The sequence below is a fragment of the Plectropomus leopardus genome, chromosome 9 (assembly GCF_026936395.1).
Source record: "Plectropomus leopardus strain MGB_pleo_1.0 chromosome 9, ASM2693639v1, whole genome shotgun sequence".
Classification (NCBI taxonomy): Eukaryota; Metazoa; Chordata; class Actinopteri; order Perciformes; family Serranidae; genus Plectropomus; species Plectropomus leopardus.
The window spans coordinates 10,431,768-10,450,973 of NC_142184.1; the positions used below are offsets into that span (position 1 = coordinate 10,431,768).

The window sequence follows — 19,206 nt, forward strand, 5'->3', positions numbered from 1 at the left end:
CACATTTTTCATGAGGGATTTATTATTCATAGAGATGCATTGGTTTACAATAATGGTAAATCTATATTATCTACTCTTACAAGCTCAGTTAGAGCAATTTTTTAGCAATGTTCGTGGAAGGGGTGAAAAAGACCAACAAGTATAAAGAAGCTACGTATTCTTTTCATCAGTTGATTATACCTTAAATACAAATATATCAGATCATGTTGGCAGTGAACATCTCCATTTTTAAAGCAATATTTTTTAACTTCCTCTACAAATCTTAATATATTATGACTACTAAAATAAAATCAGGTAGTGTGGCCCCAGCGTAGCATAAAGTAGCTATACAGAGGGGGGGAAACTTTTCATTGTGAAGTGCTAACTATCAATTTTCCCTTTCCTTTGGCTTCTCTGCTCATCATGGTCCTTTTGTGTACACACATATATAAAATAAGAAAAAATCATGAACAGACATTTGTGATCTCACTCTACTGTACAGAAAGAATTGAGCTAGATTAAAAAAAAATGCTGATAAAAATTTCCCCAAGGAGAGTGTTTGGTTATGTAGATGAAGCAGTTGTGTTTTTTTGGAAAATTTTGGAGTACAAAGTCACAAGGGCTGTGAGTGAGGCGGCCTTGTGGTGGCAAGTTTGGACCTCACAGTCAGAGAGAAGGCACACGATCGAAATGGAGATTGGGCCTCTCCGGGCTGTCTTCATCGTGGTTCATCTCTGGGCTGTGGCCGTGCTCGTCTGTGCTCTCTGGGGATTCATAGGGGTAACCTTCACATATCTCCTCATCCTCTTGCTCCTCTTTAATGCTGATTAAAAAAAAAAGAGATGTAATTAGAATGTGTTATCAGAAAATTACATTAAATCACAGCAGAGTCAGAGAACGATGCACTGGAGCTGACACTTACAAAGCTTGTGGGGGGGACTGTGTTGCACTGCTGTCACTTTGGTATCCAGATCCATTAGCCAGCGCTCCGTTCATCTGCTCTTGGAGAACATGAGGCAGGGAGTGAAACGGGATGCTGCCAATAGAGGCTGCGTTGTAGAGACAGTCCAGACCACCACTCTGAAAAAGTAAACATTCTCAGCTTTAATACTTATAACACTGCATCAACAATTCTCAGACTTCTGCAATATAAAAAAGGTGGAAAAGTTAAATATGTTATCTTAATTCATACTACACTAAAAAAGGCTAAAACTAGAAGGTCACTCGGACAATATGGTCAATGGTCCAGTTTTCTGATATGTAAATCTGCAAGTGCACCCACAATGTATGTCTGTATATAAAGAATTTCCAAAGCTATTAGAAATCTGTCACCCTCATCATCTCAGCTGTCGACATTCATATGTTTCTCTATATCGGAAATATTTACATACACAACATATATTGCTCTACTGTGAACGTCTGCACATTCCCTGCCAAACATTTCTGCACATCTCTGCATCTCTTTTTATTATTTTTTACTGATCTGTAACATTATTTTATTGTAATTTTTTTGTATTTTATTTTTTAGTTCTTGAGTGTTGCAAAACGTATTATTATAATTATTGTTATCATTATAAACATAGTTTTTTTGGGGGGGCGCTTTTATGCCTTCAATTGATGGGAAACGTGAAGTGTGAAAGGGGGAGAGAGGGGAAAACATGCAGCAAACGGCCGAGGCCAGAATTGAACCTGCGGCCAGGAACACATTTTTAAATCAAATATTAATTTTAATATTGAACAAAAAAACATATTATACAAACCAGTATGAATAGGACATTCATATTTAAACACATGGTTTTACAATTGTGGCAGTTTTTCGATGAAACCACTATTCTCGACAGCTCCATAACAACTGCTTTCTGTATGAAGTGTGACTAACTACATGTGTATGCTTTTGTTTGAATTTTATAACCATACGCTGGAATTGAAGATATATGATGTTAACAAAAGCGGAAAATAATTTGTGTATCGTCCCACTTGATTCATATCAACGCCAAAAGTTCTTCCTTGACTCATGCTACAACTTACCCCTGATTGTTATGAAAGTCAAGCCAGTAGTTTTTCCACAATCCTGCTAACAAACAAACTAAACCGAAAAAATAACCCCCTCGGTGAGGTAAATATCAGATGTCTCTTACCTGAGGCGCAGACCCAGCCGCGTTCTGATGGTTCTGTGAGTTCTTCAGCAGAGATCTATAAGTACAGAGATGCAACCGAAAGTTATATTTAATTGAGTATGAACACCTAAAGACTGGAGTTAAGTATCATGCACTAGGACTGGCATTATACCAAGAACATTTGGTGCACTTGAAATCGGCCGTTCTCGTTCTTCCCTTAACAGTGATTTTCATATCACAGATTAGCAAACATACGGCAAGCTTGGGATTTCTGAACATGTTGAAGTGTTGTGCATCAGGCAACTCGACAGGCGACATGTCTCCCTCAGTGTTTGGAACATGTGCATTTGTCTCCCCTTTAATAAAAATATGAATGTCGGGGAGATCTTTTATTTTTTACCCATTTAAGACATTTACACCATAAACTGGTGTAAAAAAAATCACCAGAATGCAGGAAATTGGACGTTTGATGCTAGAAATTTCTTGATAGTGGACTCCAAAACCCCTGTTTCATATGTATTTATCCCAATGCTGAAACAAAACTTATGCCCTCAGTTTTAACCAACTCCTTGAGATAAATTGGTTTAATTAGTTTGCTAGTTACAACTGGGAAAATCTGTCAGTGACAGTTGTGAAATCAGCCGAAAACATTGTCAGTCACTGGGCAGTCTAAAAAAACTTCTTTTGTCTACCTCTGTCTGAATTCAGGAATCTTTGGTTTCAAAAATATCTAAGAATTTTAAGAGGTAACCCTGCCACTGTTGCCATTATAAACTCTGCTGAGCCAGAATGGGAAACTTGACTGGTGTAGCAATAACTAAGGGGGGCGAGGCTTAGCCGGATATCCTCAAGCTGCTGGCACTATGAGCAACTGCCAACATACACACTGCGCTTCCAGGTCTGTTTGTTTTATAAAATCCACACTGTTATGAGTTAAGAGAGTTTCAGTCACCGTGGCAAGACATGACAAGCCAAATACAACAATCCCGTGGCATTTTCAACCACCTGCTGACAGTAGTGTTTCAGAGCGTTCAGGGTTGTGAATTTTCAGTTTGTTCACAAAGGTATCTATTTACTTGTGAGAACATGTCCAATCCGACTGCATCTAGCACACACTGACTTTGAAACTCCTTATAAAGCCTGCTTACAGTAAATATTGTGTGTACTTATTAGGTGGGGCTAGAAGGTCAGAAACTACCAGCTTATCTGACTTCTAGTCATGTCTGGCTTCATGTCCAACACTTACCCGTTACCAGCAGTCTTCTGGGGCCTTCTCCTGTGGAACTCGATCTCATCTACTGTCCACACAGCTCCCTTCACATTTTCCAGACGTACAAAGCATTTATGGAGGCTGAGATTATGCCTAACAGCATTCTGGAAGAGTAAAGGAAATTTTAAAAAAAGAACAAAAAAAACCAAAAACACATTAGGACTTCTACATATACCTGAAGTACTGAACTTGCACTTGTTACATTAAAACTAAATGTAAATTCAAGCAAATGTTTCTGTACACATCCTGTTTTCTACATTAAAATTCAAACATTTTCAATATGTAAAGCAGTCCATACCTTCCAGGTAGCTGCATTGCGCCTGAAGTATGCAAAGTTTCTTGTGAACCAGTTGTAGATTTCATTTAATGTCAGCTGATTGCGAGGTGATTCAAATATAGCCTAAAGAGACCAAAAACATGTAAGAAATACTGAAAATGAAACAATAAGAAGACTAATATTGTCATTTAAATATGCGAATTCCCTTTTTTCAACAGTATTACATAAGGTTGCTTCCATTGATTGACCACCTATCATTATTAGCAGTTCTAAATAGTTAAGTTGGTTGCCTATAAAGACCGATCAGAAGCACAGATCAGATTACACAAATTATGACAATTTCTCTATATGGTGCCAAAATGTAGATGAAATATTTTAGACTGTTAGGCAAATACAAGTGTGCGTGTGAGTGAGAGAGAGACAGACAGTGAAAGAGACAAAGAGAGAGTGCATGTGTTGTTTGGTGTCGCTAACAGTATATGCAAAGCTGTTAGTTTTGGATCAAATAGATTGACTGATTTGTTCCATATAATCTGATGAAAACATGACTATTACTTCAATGTCAACTGTTTTTTTTAAAACTTAAACTAGACTAACATTATTAGTTTTCCTTGATTAACGTTTAACAAAATGACAAAAATTGACTAAAACTATTACTTGATTAAAAAATAGAATGAGGTTGACAAAGTACAATAAAAAATAATAAGGACCTTTAGCACAGGACTAAAACTTAATGAAAAAAATAATTTAAAAAATTAGAACTAATTGTTTCAGTATAATGTTTTATTCTAACTTGATGTGCTGTGCACATTTAGCTTTTAACATAGTTTTTATTCTATAAAAGTTTGTTATTTTATTCCACCGGAAAGCTACACTTGTTCAGCTCTCAGCTGCTCCCAATAACCACATATAGGCTGCTGTGTTGTGTTTCTAAGAGAGGGTGGAATATATCATAATACCATGTTAATACTTAATATATCATGCTTTTGTGAATAGCTAAATAAATAAATAATGCAACACGATAAATAAAAGGCTTTAAATAGACCTTGTGATTGCTATTGGCTGATACCGCTTCCATGAATCGGTGATTATCTCCAAAAATCTTGACTGAAGCAACCTTGGTATTTAAATATTTTTTGTGACTGTGTAAAGTGAAGTATACATTACCTGTCTTATGAGCGACGCATATGTAAACGGAGGTCTGACTTCTGTGCTCAAGTAGAACTCCTTATTATCAACTATATCTGTGGAAAGACATTAACAAGCAATATGTTGACGTAACCTTGTAAACATAACATTTCCAATTATGGAAAATAGAAGTAATAAATAACAAAATAAAAATATTTGTTATTAAGAAAATGCTTTTTCTTTATGAGGTTCTAATTCATGGTCTCACCGTTACCTTGGCTCACAGAGCGGCTATACCGCCTCCTCACGGGAGTTCCAGTGAACATGCTATTGGGAGTGAGGACTGAAGGGGATTCAGAGAGCGGCGTCAGGGGTGTGGATGGTGCCGTGGCACTCTGAGATAGACTCATTGGAGGAGGGCCTTTGGGCAATGTTGCCTGGGAGAAGGATACATTAGACACCAGATTTACCTGAAAAAAACAAAGCAGTTATGTCAGGAAAACATCAGTGTTACCTACAAGCAAAACAATATTTATTTTAATTGAAGGAAACACAGCGGGTCACAGCAGGTACTTACAGGCTGCGCTGCGGGTTTGGGTTCAGAGGACTTCAGATGAGCCATCATAGCTTGCAGTCGCTCTTTGTCCTTTTTCAACTGTGTTAGAGGAGAAGACCAAAATAGATGTTTAGAGTTGGTAAATTCACGATGTGTGAAATGACAAAAATGACGATTCAGTGTCGGTTTCTGGCATCCTGGAAAGTGTAATTATCTAAAAACATCAGTTGTGATTCCAGGGCTGTTGTGAAAACACATCACCGCTGCTTTGTCAAGCACTGTTAAAGATTTTGGAACGCACTTCCTTTTCCTTTTTAATAGTTAAAAAAAAGGACCAGATACTGACTATACCAAGCAGTGGTTAAGTTATATTTGTAAAGGTAAACAGCTGTTAATAAATCAAAATGTTTTGCTTGTTTAGTTGTTTGATTTTAAAATATAAATATAAATGCTCAGTTATAAGAAAATAATCAAATGTGTACCTGCAGCTCCAGCTGCTGTACCACTTGCATCTGCACGCGACACTGTGCTGTGCTCTTGTCATCCAGTATGTGTTCACTGTTCAAATGTCTGCAGAAAAAAGAAATCATGATATACTTGAAGAAAATCACTGGCTATATAGGCTGAGAGGGGGAAAAGCACATAAAAATAAGATGTCAAGAATCATTTTATTTCAGCTTTAAAGACATTAAAATTCAACATAGGGTTTTATAGCACAAAATAAGAAATGCACAATAACAAAAAGAGGAGATCTTGTTTTAGATCCTGACGGTAGGCATTAACAGCTCCTGTGTCTACATATAACATTTAAATATATTTATTCCCTGTACTTACTATATTAGATTTATACTGCATCATGTGAGAGAGGATAAACATCACGCTAGCATTAGAGGTATGCAAAGTTTCAACACTCACTTGAGAAATGCCTGGAAGTCTCCAAAGACAGTCTCACAGCCAGGCCATTTGCACATGCCGTTTCCATACAGTGCATGGCTGTTCTGTGTGTTTTCATCCTGTGACCCGCTGCAACAAGTACCACAGCCAACTATTAGTGAAACATCTCAGGGCCAACAGGTTGGTACTGCACAAGCACAATTAAAAAAAAAGGATAAATCGAAGCTAAACCTTTGAGAAGACAGTATAAATTGCACCTTTCTTTCCTCTTCAGGAGAGTGTGATGACCGTTGGTGGTGGATTGTTGACTGGAAGACTCTCTAGTGTCTCCACCAGTGGACAGGATGCTACCATTCTCACAGCCTGAAATTGCATTTATAATTAAACTGTTTTGTTATAATACATTGAGGTGTCACTACCAGTTAACTAAATTAGCCGATAGCAACCGATTTATTGTTATCGTCCCTAGTTAAAACAAACTCAAGTCTATTTGCCCAGTTAGCACGGCTGGTATGAAAGCTACCAACTGAACCCTTTAAGAAAGGGTGTGTTTTTGTCCGCCTCCAAGACAGTCTGGCGTGGTTGGTTTGTGGCATGAAAGCAAACAAACAAAATACATAATTCAGTGATAGTAGATATGTGATTTTGGCACAATTTCAAAAGCTAAACTACTGATACATCCATATGTGAAAGATGTTCAGAAAATTATCTTATAATTGATCTGTGTAAGGCCATGTTGGTAAAAGTAACACTTAAGTATGTCAGTGCAGGTCTTCTCCCTGATTAACAGGTCAAAAGTTAGAACTGCTGTGCTTGTATCTGACTCCATGTTCTTTGTCAGTTCATTAAGTCCATTAAAAAGGGTGACAACTATCCCACAGTCACAAGCCCCAAATTACATGCAGTCAATTTGCAGTTTAATAATACTGTTATACTATTAAAATTATACTTATTTTCTGTGAGCTCTTTATGCAACCAAAGAACATAAATATACAACAAAAGCATTAAAGTGCTGCGTAAACTTCTGTCAGTCACCATAATTTGATTTCCCCACATCCTTTTAATGCAAGATGTCAATTGCTAAAGCTGTCCAATCAGCAAGTTACCTGTCAGTCTGTAGAACGCCATGTTTATTCCTCTGGGATCATTTGTAAAACGCCAGGGTAAACAGGAACTGGAGCAGAACTAACATGCAAGAATGAATAATTTTTCTCCCTTGGTCTGGACCAAATGAACCCAACTATAGGCTGCAAGTATCCTTATATATCAGTCCTGCAATAAATCCTATCTTCATAAAAGTTTTAATGCTTAGTTTGTGTTTTGAGCATATTGATTTAACTTCATGGTCATTTTGGAGGCTGCAGTTTGTGTTGGTGTTGAACTGAGGTGTTAGTATAACACATATTGATGTCTGAAAATGTACATTGACCCTTGCCTCTGTGTTTACTTTAAACTGAGAATACTGTCAAGCACAAGTGAACACCAACCTGTGTACCTGAAAGTATTTTACTGAAGTCTTTAGACAGAAATGCAGTAAGGAAGGTAACACAGCATACCTGGGATTGCGATGGGGCTGGTGGGAAGGACCGACAGCAGGCCTTGTCTCTGCAGGTTGAGGAGATGTTGCTGCTGCACCTGAAGGAGCTGCTGCTGGATGGCAATCTGCTGGGCTGTCAGCTGTGACACAGAGAAGAGACAACATCTGTCAGTAAATGCCTTTCTCATTCTTCATTCAAAATACAGGCTGTTTGGGGATTTGTCTACAATTTGATTCAGCAAAGAAATCTTTATCCACTATAAATTAATTATTTTTTTCCCCCCTTTATTGATAGTTCAGCTGACGTACAGCAAAGGGCCACAGGCTGGAATCGAACCCAGCCGCTGCAAAGGTCTCGACATATGGGTCGCACAATTTAGAAGCTAAATTGTGCGCTTGAGCTAGAGGCCACCCCACACCATAAATTAATTTGATGATTGATTAATTTGATTAATTATGGAGAATGAGTAGGTCCTCTAGACTGGACAAAATTTGTAAGGCTGAAAATGTGACACACACAAAGCTCTGCCTCACTGGAAGCCATCAAGTCAGGTGCTGTCAATCACATAGTTTAAAAAGGTAATGAAATCAGCTGATGTTATTAGCTATTTAAAGATGAAACAAACATCCACTTGAGTCTGGTGCTGCTTATTTTTATCCTAATATTCACTGTTGGTCAAACATAAACAAAAGCTTTTTAATTTTGGCTCCATTTTTGTTGACTCCAACAGTCCAAACAGAACTAGAAAACAATGTGCACTTTTGTTTTCATCTAATTGAATAAAAACTACGTAGAACACATTTCTGCTTAAAGCACATCAAATTATTTTTCTTCCTTTCAACACCTGCACCTTTGCTGCATGTCATCCCCTCTCCCTCCCCCTTTCATGCTTTAACTGCCCTCCCAAATGAAGGCAAGAAGCAGCAAAAACTAATCTTAAAAAAACACATAAAGTGCCCTCCACAGCTAAAAAAAACCCCACCTTCTATGTAATTAGGGTCTATTACTGTAACAGCTTCACCCTTAATAGGTGTTTTTTTCATGGCACACTACATAGATAGATTTCTAACTCCTTTTCCTCACAGAGAATTGGACATTTTGAAAAAGATATGTCAGGCTGTGCAGATAGGTAGCTTTTGTTTGAGTAATTACTATAATTTTAGTGATAAGTACTCTGCCATTAAACCTTTTGTACTACTTAACTGAATCAGGCTAGTCCCTAATTCAGGAAAAAAAGATCCTTGATAAATACTGCTACAAAGATCAAATATTCATGAACTGATCACAATAATTCTATAATGATTAAAAGTTACCTCTTGGCTAACAATCCCAGCATTCTTCTGCTGCAGCAGCTGGATATTTAGCTGCTCTTGCTGATTCTTGAAGACCTCTTGAATTTGTTGCTGCAGAAATGTTAATGAAACTTGAGTTAAGAGAAATAAAAGCACTGTGATCAATGGGAAGCAATGAACGAACTACTCTGAAGGTGCATTACCTGGTGTAACATGAGTGCTTTCTGCTGCTGGAGCAGCGCTTGGAGCTGCTGAGGACTGAGGACCTGCTGCTGTGATGTCTGTTGCAACTGCTGTGGGGCCTCTGCTGGTGGGGTCATCATGGATAACGACACTGGAACCTGCATCATCAAGAAAAGAATATAATAAGACGGTGAGTTAAAATTTAAGAGACACATGTACACAACAGAGACAGGCTGTTCTGGGTGTGTGTATGTGTGTTAGGCCTGTAATGGTATATTCATACAGTCTACAGCAGAATACACGGTATACACATTGATGCACATCATATGGAAGTGGCTCTGCCCGGAAACTTTTGGCAGATTGCCATGCGGCACAGGTGCTTATGTTAGTACAACAACACAAGGTTTGTGTGCATGCCAGTCACACTTCGGCTAATGCAAATGACACGTCTGGAAAAGCTGGAAGATGCACTTGCAGGTTGAGTTGAGTATGAGACAAGGACAATGTGGCAGCATTATTCCACTGTTGTGAGATATGCGAGTGGAAACACATTGAACATGCAAACACACATTTGACAACTTCACCCAGATGTTCTAATCACTGGGATGAGGAAAAGCAGCCCTTATTTTGTATTTTCAATTTCATGGCATACGAGATGCTTTTCATTTTTATAACCTTTTGTGACTCGTCTCCTTTTGGGAAAGTGTTTGTTCAGTGTAGTACAGGAGTATTTGAAATGTTCCAGATTTTTATGATGAAAATAGTCTGCCAAAGTTACCAGTGGGCAAAATGCTACCTCCGTTCCTAAGAGGAGGATTTTGTCTGTCTTTGATACTTTCACTACTGTCTGTTAAAATAAATAAAAACAAACCTATCATAATGACTTTGGGGGTAGAAGTTTTCCCACTGTACTAAGTAGGGTTCAACTGCCATTGGTTTTTCAGGGCCGATACATTTACTCATTATGCATAGTTAATGAGACCGATAACTGATATGTTTTTTTCTGAAATGTTTAATCAAAACTGACACTTTCAAAAACATGCACAGCAAGTTTCCAAAAACTTAAATAAATAAAAATAGTAGCAGAGCCAAAGTAGTGCATTTTTTAATTAATTTTATCAACAATCATTAAAATAACAAACCAATACAGATAATCGGCAAAATGCCAAATATCGGCTCCGATAGTCAGCTAGGTCGATAATCTGTCAATCCCTAGCAAACGCACACCTAACCATTACTCCTAAACCTGGTATAAACTGAAAGGTGACTTTTGTGTACCGTGAAACTCCTAATGTGAGTGCAAGCTACTTTCATTTGGTCTATATGGACAGCATCCTACCGCAGACAATCAGTGCGTTTAGATGTAAACAAGAAACTGCATCTCTTTAATCAAGGTAAAGGTTTATCAAACAGGAAACACAGATACCTTTGTGCTGGAGTAACCTGATTTCTTGGTCATGTGACTATATGTTCAACAGAGTTTCTTACGGGGATTTTAGCCCAAATACGTGCAAGACAAAGACTTCAGAAAGGAAAAGTTTCACTGTGACAGCAATGCAGCAGGATACAAAGAAAACCTTGTATCAGTGCATCCTTGTTGTTTCCAAAATAATTACATCCGTAGTTCATCTAAAACTGAAACAAGCAGGTCTAAGTCTCCACCGCTGAACAGTAGGTTATTTGTGAAATTTAAACACATAAACACACACAGAAAAAAATCATGTGCTCTCTAACTACAGAGTCTGTTCTCCCACTCAACAGCACAGTCAGTCCAAGTGCTCTAATGGTTAAAAAAAAAGATCTCTTCTGGATGCAGCATCAAATATTTTACCCCTTATGTATGCCAGCATTGGTCATGGTAGAAGGCAGTTTACCTGAATAATGCCAGCACGTTATCTGTTATCGGTTATCTTTTTTCTTATATTTTTCCCTGTAATTACATTCATGTAAATGTAGTGTGTGAATTAAAGATTGTATTAAAGATGGTTAATGACTTATTAGGGAGAAGGGACTCCTCAGGGTCAAACTTTCAAAACTACTCCCACACAGGGCTGCAGATTGCTATTATTTATATTTTCAGTTAATCTGATGATTATTTTTTCAATCAATCTGTTTGTTTTATCTATGTAATGTCAAAAATAGGGAAAAAACGCCTGTTGTAATTATCTTCAGCCCAAGGTGACATCTTGAGATGTCTTGTTTGGTCACAGTAACAGTCCGAAACCCAAAAGAAATTTAGTTTACTAACATGTATGACAGAGGAAAACATCAAATTTTTACATTTGAGAAGCTGGAACCAGCAATTGTCTGAGATTGTGGTTTTAAAAATGTGAAAGCAATGATTCGGCTATTAAAATAATTGCTACTTTATTTTCTGTTGGTTGACTAATCAATCAATCAACTAACTGTTGCAGCTTCACCACAAAGCCTAGTTTTCCAAATCAAAAAATAACCTATTACTACTCACAGTACGCCTTATTTATTATTCTCAGTTCACTGGTCCATCTTGCATGCTGAACTTGGCTCTAGTGCCATTTCAGCTAAAAATGAACCAAACGAAAACAACAACAACATTGAATGTCCTGGGGGAATAAGAACTCCATCAAAACAACAACAACAACCAGTACCACAAAAACAACAACAACATCCTCTGCTAGGCATGCAGCAATTACCACACCATCCCCCTCACTGTCAAGCCTCACAGCTCAAGGGATGTTTACAGTAAACATAAACAGAGTAATCAAAATTGCACAGACATATAAATAATGAATAAGAAAGCACACAGAGCCTGTTTATGAAAACAGAACTTGAGATTCGTATTTTAATTAAGGTCTGAACCACAAACAAACATTTCTCTCCGAGGCAGAGTCTGTTTTGAATCGGGTAAACAAACTGACAGTGAATTTCACACAGGCTTTGGGCTAACAATAACAGATGACTGCCTCCTACTTTGTCCTTTCTTATGAAATTCAATGCTCCAGAGGTGGCCACCAAAGCAATGAAAACAGGTCTATCCCACAAACAGAGCCAGTTGGCCCCTCTATTTTTCTGTGGACACCATCAACACAACAACAGCCTTTGCCTAATCCCTGTTGCCATGGCAGCCAGCAAGTCCAAACATCTTCTGTTGTTGTTATTGTTGAAAGTCATACCAGTGAGCAACTGAGTGTAAACACGGATCTGTTCCCGCAAGACTGGTCTTGTGAACTCTGAGATGACTGACAGCAAATAGGAGCACTGAAAACTTGCTGAAAAACAAACACAATCTGCCGTCTTTTAGGAGATTTAATATTTACTAATATGCCAAAATAGGTGTGGCACGGGAAACTGTGACTTTTGCAAAAAGAGAGGAAATTTTTAAAATATGAACTTGCACATTCAATAACCACAGATATGTGACATAATTTTCCCTGACAGACACATTTTAACTAAACAAACTTGATTAAAAAATAGAATTCTATTTTAATCTCATAAAACAAACAGAACGAGTTGGACAAACCTGATCGTCTCCATTGAAAAGCTGGCCTCGGCGTTGAAAAAACAGATGCTGCTCAGCAATAATGTTCTGCCTAACAATCTGACAGAGCTTCGCTAACCTACATGATGTGAGCATAAACAAAACTATAACACTGATCCCTCCGCCCAGCAGGAGCTCTGCTCTCCCTCCCTCCCCTTCTGAACCTCGGTACAACCTCCCCCCTCCATGTGCTCCCCTTCAGCATAAATATAAAACACTGCAGTTTGGAGAAACTGAGAAATTCAAAGTCAGATGTTCTGGGACACCTTTAAAAGTGAAAAAAAAAACAAAAAAACAAAACAAAACAAAGTATCCCACATTCTCATATAACAGTATGCTGCCTGCCCTATGAATACTGGTAAGAGAAGATACAATCTCATGTTACCAGAACAGCTTTACATAATTCAAATGTAGTTTAAGTAGTTGTGATTCACGCTAGGGTTGGATGATATGACGGTATATGCAGTACAATGGAAGAAATTTGTCCACCGGTAGAGATCTGACAAAACCGTTTCTATTGGTAGGGGAGCTACTCAGGGCATGCTATGTGAAAAATCAGGGCTGGAATCTTGCGTGATCTTGCAATTCTCGCAAATCTAGCTGCCTTGCAAGGTAATGTGATTTGGTCAGATATGGAGAAGAATTAAACTGTAAATAAAGAAACCTGTGACACTAGACGTGATTGTTCTCAATAATCTTAAAGCCTCCATTTTTAAAGGATTTAAGTGTTGTCTCATGTGAGGCTGTTGTTTATTTGTTGTATGGAAGTTCCAAATAAAAGAAGCAAATAATCGGTTTGCTTTAAACCATTTTGTAATCAAATTTGCAGGATAATTACTGCATTGTGATATATTCTGTTATTGTGATACAAAATTACAGATATTTTGGCCACCTCCTATTCATACTTTAGAGGAGTAAAAGCAGCAGCATCAGTTGCAACACATATTTGTAGTGTTGAGAACAAACATTTTCAGCTGTATGGTGTAACACGGTACTAGAATTGCACTCAGCAGCAAAAAAAGCTTTTCTGAACACAACAAATTTGCTCCAGGGCTGCAATTAACTACTCATTATGTATGAATGAGCCAATAATTTGATTAATAGTTAGCTCTGTAAAAAGTCCACCATGCTTTCCTACAGCTAAGTGACCTCTGAAAAGTGCTTGTTTTGTCCAACAAACAGTTCACTACCAAAATACATTCAGTTCACTATCACATGAAGCAAAAAAAAGCCACTTAAAAAGTCCTGACATTTGAGAAGCTAGTTGTTTCAAATGGCTTATTTGTGTCCACACTGTAAAATCAAACATAGTCTGAAATCAATACGCGGCTGTCCAAATTCCTGACGATGCACACCTTTGTGTTCCTTGTTTTAAATGTCACCACACTTTTGTTGGAATCTTTCCTGTTTTGAGCAAATTCTTCTAATAATAAAAAATAATATCAATATACTACAATAATGGAATTGATCCCACAACATTGAGGGCAGTATAACTCCTAAAAGAGATATGCCTGAATAAGGACGCAACTAAAGATTATTATGATTGTTAATTAAGAATTTTGTTCTTAATCTATCAATCATTCTTCTTGTTAATGATATGTGATATTTAGATAAAACTGTCTGTCACAAAGTGCTAGGTGATATCTTCAAATTAAGTTTTTGTCAAAGTTAAAAGATACCCTGTTAACTATCATGTAAGACATAAAAAACAGCAAATTATTGTAAGGTCTGTCAAGCTAGAGCAAGGAAATGTTTGCCATTTTGACTTGACAGAGGACTCAATAAACACAGCAACTGTCAAAATAGCAGTTACTTAAAGGGAAAGTTCACCATAAAATCTAAAATGCATATTTAACCTTAAAAACTCAACAGAAATGCCTCTTTCCACAAATCATGATGCAGTTACTCAAGATAATCCACAGACCTTGTTGTGAGCAGTTTCATGTAGGGACTATTTTTTTCTACGAAACCACACCCACCAACCATGTCACTGCTCAGAAGGAAGCGTGCATCTACTATTAGCTCACCTAGCACCACTGAGCTAGCAAACATTGCAGCTCAGGCAAGGAGGATGCAATTAATGTTTACATCTTGCGCTGTCATGAGCCTCTCGTCTATAAGTAGATGCATACTTCCATATGCGCAGTAATTCAGGTGGTGACTGTAGTAAAAGAAACTAGTTCCTCCGCAAGACTGCTCACAAAAAGGTCTGTGGATTATCTTGAGCAACCATGTCATGACTTATGGAGAGATGCATTGTTGTTGAGTTTTTCAAATGTATTTTTTTGCCGCTTTGAGCACCACAAGCTGAGCGCCATCCAGTTCCATTACATTGGAGAGAAGACTGTCATCACTACAGCTGATTATCTCCAACACTAGGTAACTTACACCAAAACAATCTAGACTGATAAATAGCACTACAGGTAAGAGGAAAATATGTACTTATAATTGTGGGGTGAACTGTTCTTTAATTTTCTGTTGAACTAAAAATCAATTAATCGACAAAGCATTTCAGCTCAGGTGTACAATTATGTAATATTTTGGTGCAAATACAAGAATTAGCCCTACATTTATGACAACATTTGCCTTTTGGAATTAAGTGCTGATGTGGATGCAGCTGGGAATGACTGACCCTGGGTGCCTCTGGAGGAGGAGTCTGGCTGCTCCTCAGTCGACTCTCATTCTCAGTATTATTCCCGTTCTCGGTCTGATTTGCTGGAATGATGTGGCTTGTTGGTTCTGACCCAGACTCATGCATCTGGACTTCACTGACCTGAGAGAGGAAATACATGTAAATGAAAACAACTGTATAAAGCAGTACAACATAATGACATACAGTGATCGGACAAACAGAAAACCACTTTCTGGATGTCTTTAACATGACTTTTACTTCATCAGTTGATAAGGTCCATTCTCTCAGAAAAATATAACAACACTTGATTGTCTCTGAATGACCAAATAATGGAGTCATTCACCATGTCAAAGAGGCCTCTGTTGTATGTAAAAGGAACTAAAAGTTAAGAACTACAGTTTTAGCTCTACCCAACAAGACAAACATTCTCTTCTACAAGTGAGAGAGGAACATGCTAGGTCTATTTGTTGAATAACCGAGTGCTGCCATGACTACTGTAAACACAGGGGCCCTGGGTCTGTGTTTATGTGCAAACATATCTTCCTTCTGGAACAATTTACCATTAACCAGGTGGTGCGATAAACGGCCGTGGCAGGTAGTACAATGCACAAGTAGGCTTTTATGTATACAGCTTGGGTGTGTTTGAGTCAAAAGCTAAGCAGCATAAACAAAGGTAAATAAAGTGGGCAAACAAATAATGTGAGCAGCAGATGGAAACCTACACAGAAAGCCTTAAATGAAACAAACCACATAGCCTCAAGGATAATGTCATTATTTTCCAGGGTTACCCAACTATTAAATTCACAAATTGAAATCAGCCTGTTCATCAATCAATCAGTTGGGCACCACTAAGAGCTAGCACCAACATTTAGGCAACATATGACAGATGATTTGATTAGACTTCTACTCAGATAAACTCATGACCAAAACTTTACCAACAGTTAGCTGCAGAAATTGAAGAGGGAAAACAGCACAGTGTTTCCTACATTTGACAATGACTAACAGATGACTACTGAATAGTTAGCTATGTCCGGCTGCAGCAATGTGTCATAACTTAGATGGTAAAAACTGAGGTAATTTCTGCAATATAAACCTAAAGCCTATCCAATCAAAGCAGGCAGCTGTTGTTGAGGTTTCCACTGTTTACTTTTGTTTCAGGATTACTTCTGAAGACAAAGGGCAGTGTTTCCTGTAGACATTTTTGGAGAAGTCAGGGGTGATTTTGGTGGCAAAGAACAAGATGATTCCTGGTTTCATTCCACATTAGTTCCATTATGCATTATTTTGAAAACGGATACTATCTGGGAACTGTGGGATTTTGATAATTGAACAGTCATGCTGCAGTGCAGCTATTTTCAGGAAGGACTGTTTAATAAGTCCATGATGAATTTTTACTTTATTTATAGTGTTCTCACCACAGGGGCAACTCTCCAGCAGTGGAGGCCACCACTCTTCAAAGAATGTAGAGGAAACACTGTAAAGAGGCCTTTCCTTAAGAAAAAGTAAACAATGTGCACCCCTTACTGAAGAATATAGTTTTTACATCTGCTTTCACATAAAGGCTATTAGCTGGTATCTTCAAAATGCCTACGGCGACCCTTGTTAATAACAAAAAAGCTTATCTCATAAAGTCCCCTTGAAAAAAAACAAAATAACCTTTAAAGCACCAATGCTTAAATATAAAAACTTGAAAGATATAATAGATAAATCAACAAGAATCTCCAAATTCTATCACAACTGAGGCTGAACAATATACCACACTATGTGTTAAAATTAGATGATATCGTCTAAGATTTTGGATATTGGAATATCCTAAGTTTTGTCTTTTCCTGGTTTTAAAGGCTGTATTACGGTAAAGTGACTGTTATTTTCCTTTACTCACTTAATCATTGCAGCCACATTACTGATGATTATTTTTAAAAGAAATTTCGCTATGTTAAAATAATTTGTGAAAGCACCACTTGTCAACCCTACACTACAATACTGATAGATATATATGATCAAAAATTCATGATGATCATAAATTTTCTCCACATCACTGAGCCCTAATAATAATAAACTTAAAGTCTTGGCAAGTTAAAATTTGCCAGTACTTTGGAAAAACAATATTTGATCACATTAACAAAAATATATATATTTTAATCAGTTACCCTGCATACTTTTTTGCTGCAGTGCATAAGCAATAAAGGAATGTGCCACCTAAAAGAAGAATTCAAATATGTTATTCCCTTGACCTAGGAAAGTGAAATCAATTTTTGTGAAAACACACTACTGTCCCTCCCTTAACACCAGATACCAGAGGTAAGTCTCAAATTTAGGATGGGTCATAGGATGAAAAGTCTGGAGCTGCTCCATAGACAATGAATGATTTTATGGACCCACAGAATTTGATTGTCCTTTTTATACCCAAATGAGCTTTATTCTATTGTACTGTTCGCAGTTGTGAAATAGAAAATACACCCATGTACTCCATCATCTCTAACATCTTTCCCAATTATTGTCAAGGAAGCAGCTCCAGACTTAATATTCTATGAAATTAAATCACCAGTTTGAGTTTTAGTACTTTAGTTTTTGGATATGGAAGAGAGTTCTTCATTTTCACTCAAATTTTTGGCCTGTCTTATACCATGGGAATAATATTTGTGAATTTCAAAAATGGATTAAGTTCTCCGTTAGTGATGTATAACAACACATTAAGTATTACCATTATTAACTTATTTCCCCATTATCAATTAGCCAACTGTGTTAACCTTCTGATGAATACAACTTCCTATATAAAAGTCCCTTCATTGTTAATCGATATTTCACATTGTGTTGCACTCAACCAGTTAAGTTTCAGTCCGCATTAATTCATTATCATTCACAATCTTGTATCGTCTAGGCCAATTTAAACACGTTTGAATAGCGTTAATGTATATTTGTATAATGATATCTCAATAGTAGGATCACATGTTCAATACCCGGGTTCCTAATGTCCTTACTAATAACCCAGTGACCATTTCACACGCGACTTAACACCTAAAACATACTTAAAATTCTGAGTAAACGTTATCTGATCTGAGGTTACGTTTGTTGACAAAAATAATGCGGTTTATCATTGAGCTCGATATGAATTGAGTCGATATCCGTTAACACCAACCATTGCGGTCTGAGGTTGGCGTTGATTACGCGAGCCTTCAACTAGGCATTTAAACAGAAGAAAATGGAGGTTTTAAAGTTAGTATGTTAAACAATATTAAACATAGCGTCGTGTTTTTAACAACGTGTTAGCTAGACCAGAAAAGTGTTTTCGACCAACGTTGCGCGAGGCGTTCAACAGCACAACAAAAGCTAGCAGCCTGTTCAAACGCTAGCTCGTGAGAAACGTTTCCCTCTCCCCTCCGTTTTGACACCCGGTAATGTCAAAATTAATGTAACGTTAAATACAACTTTCATTCAGTGAGAGTCAGCGCACGGTTGAATTAACGTGTACTCACCGAGTTATGTGCGGGCGGACAGTCTTCGACTCGGGGTGGTGTCTGAGCAACAGACCTCGGAGCATCGGAGCGCTGCCTTCCTTGGTCGCCAGCTAGCCACAAGTTGCTAACAGAGGGCGTGGCTTAGGTAAAAGTAAACATTGGTGACGTCATGCGCGAGACTGTATGGCGCATAGCCAAAAAAAAAACCCCAAAAAATAACAAAAAAACAAAAACGCTCTATAATGGAAAATGTGCCTTGCAGAAAAGTGTGGTCGTTACTGATCAAGTGAGTAAAAATGAGGAGTTTAAATGAATTCACAAATTCTACCCTGCAAAATGTTTCCTTTAGCGATATAATCATGACA

General features: G+C 37.6%; 1 protein-coding gene across 3 annotated transcripts; it reads right to left on the reverse strand.

The window, feature by feature from the left end:
• LOC121947198 (forkhead box protein P1-B-like) lies at positions 1 to 18,993 on the reverse strand. 3 transcript variants are annotated; one of them, XM_042492134.2, is made up of 16 exons: positions 18,860 to 18,993; positions 15,384 to 15,524; positions 9,255 to 9,392; positions 9,073 to 9,162; positions 7,778 to 7,898; positions 6,479 to 6,584; positions 6,243 to 6,350; positions 5,810 to 5,897; positions 5,349 to 5,426; positions 5,046 to 5,241; positions 4,811 to 4,887; positions 3,665 to 3,766; positions 3,343 to 3,470; positions 2,118 to 2,172; positions 902 to 1,059; positions 1 to 802 (listed from the first exon to the last, which is right to left on the reverse strand). In XM_042492134.2, exons 2-16 carry the CDS (start codon positions 15,507 to 15,509, stop codon positions 646 to 648), a joined length of 1,728 nt encoding a protein of 575 aa, XP_042348068.1. In that variant the 5' UTR covers positions 15,510 to 15,524; positions 18,860 to 18,993; the 3' UTR covers positions 1 to 645. The 3 variants fall into 3 exon arrangements, with proteins under 3 accessions (XP_042348068.1, XP_042348067.1, XP_042348069.1); XM_042492133.2 differs by having other exon boundaries at positions 5,040 to 5,241; XM_042492135.2 differs by lacking the exons at positions 15,384 to 15,524; positions 18,860 to 18,993 and adding an exon at positions 12,734 to 12,877 and having other exon boundaries at positions 5,040 to 5,241.
• Positions 18,994 to 19,206: the final 213 nt, after the last annotated feature.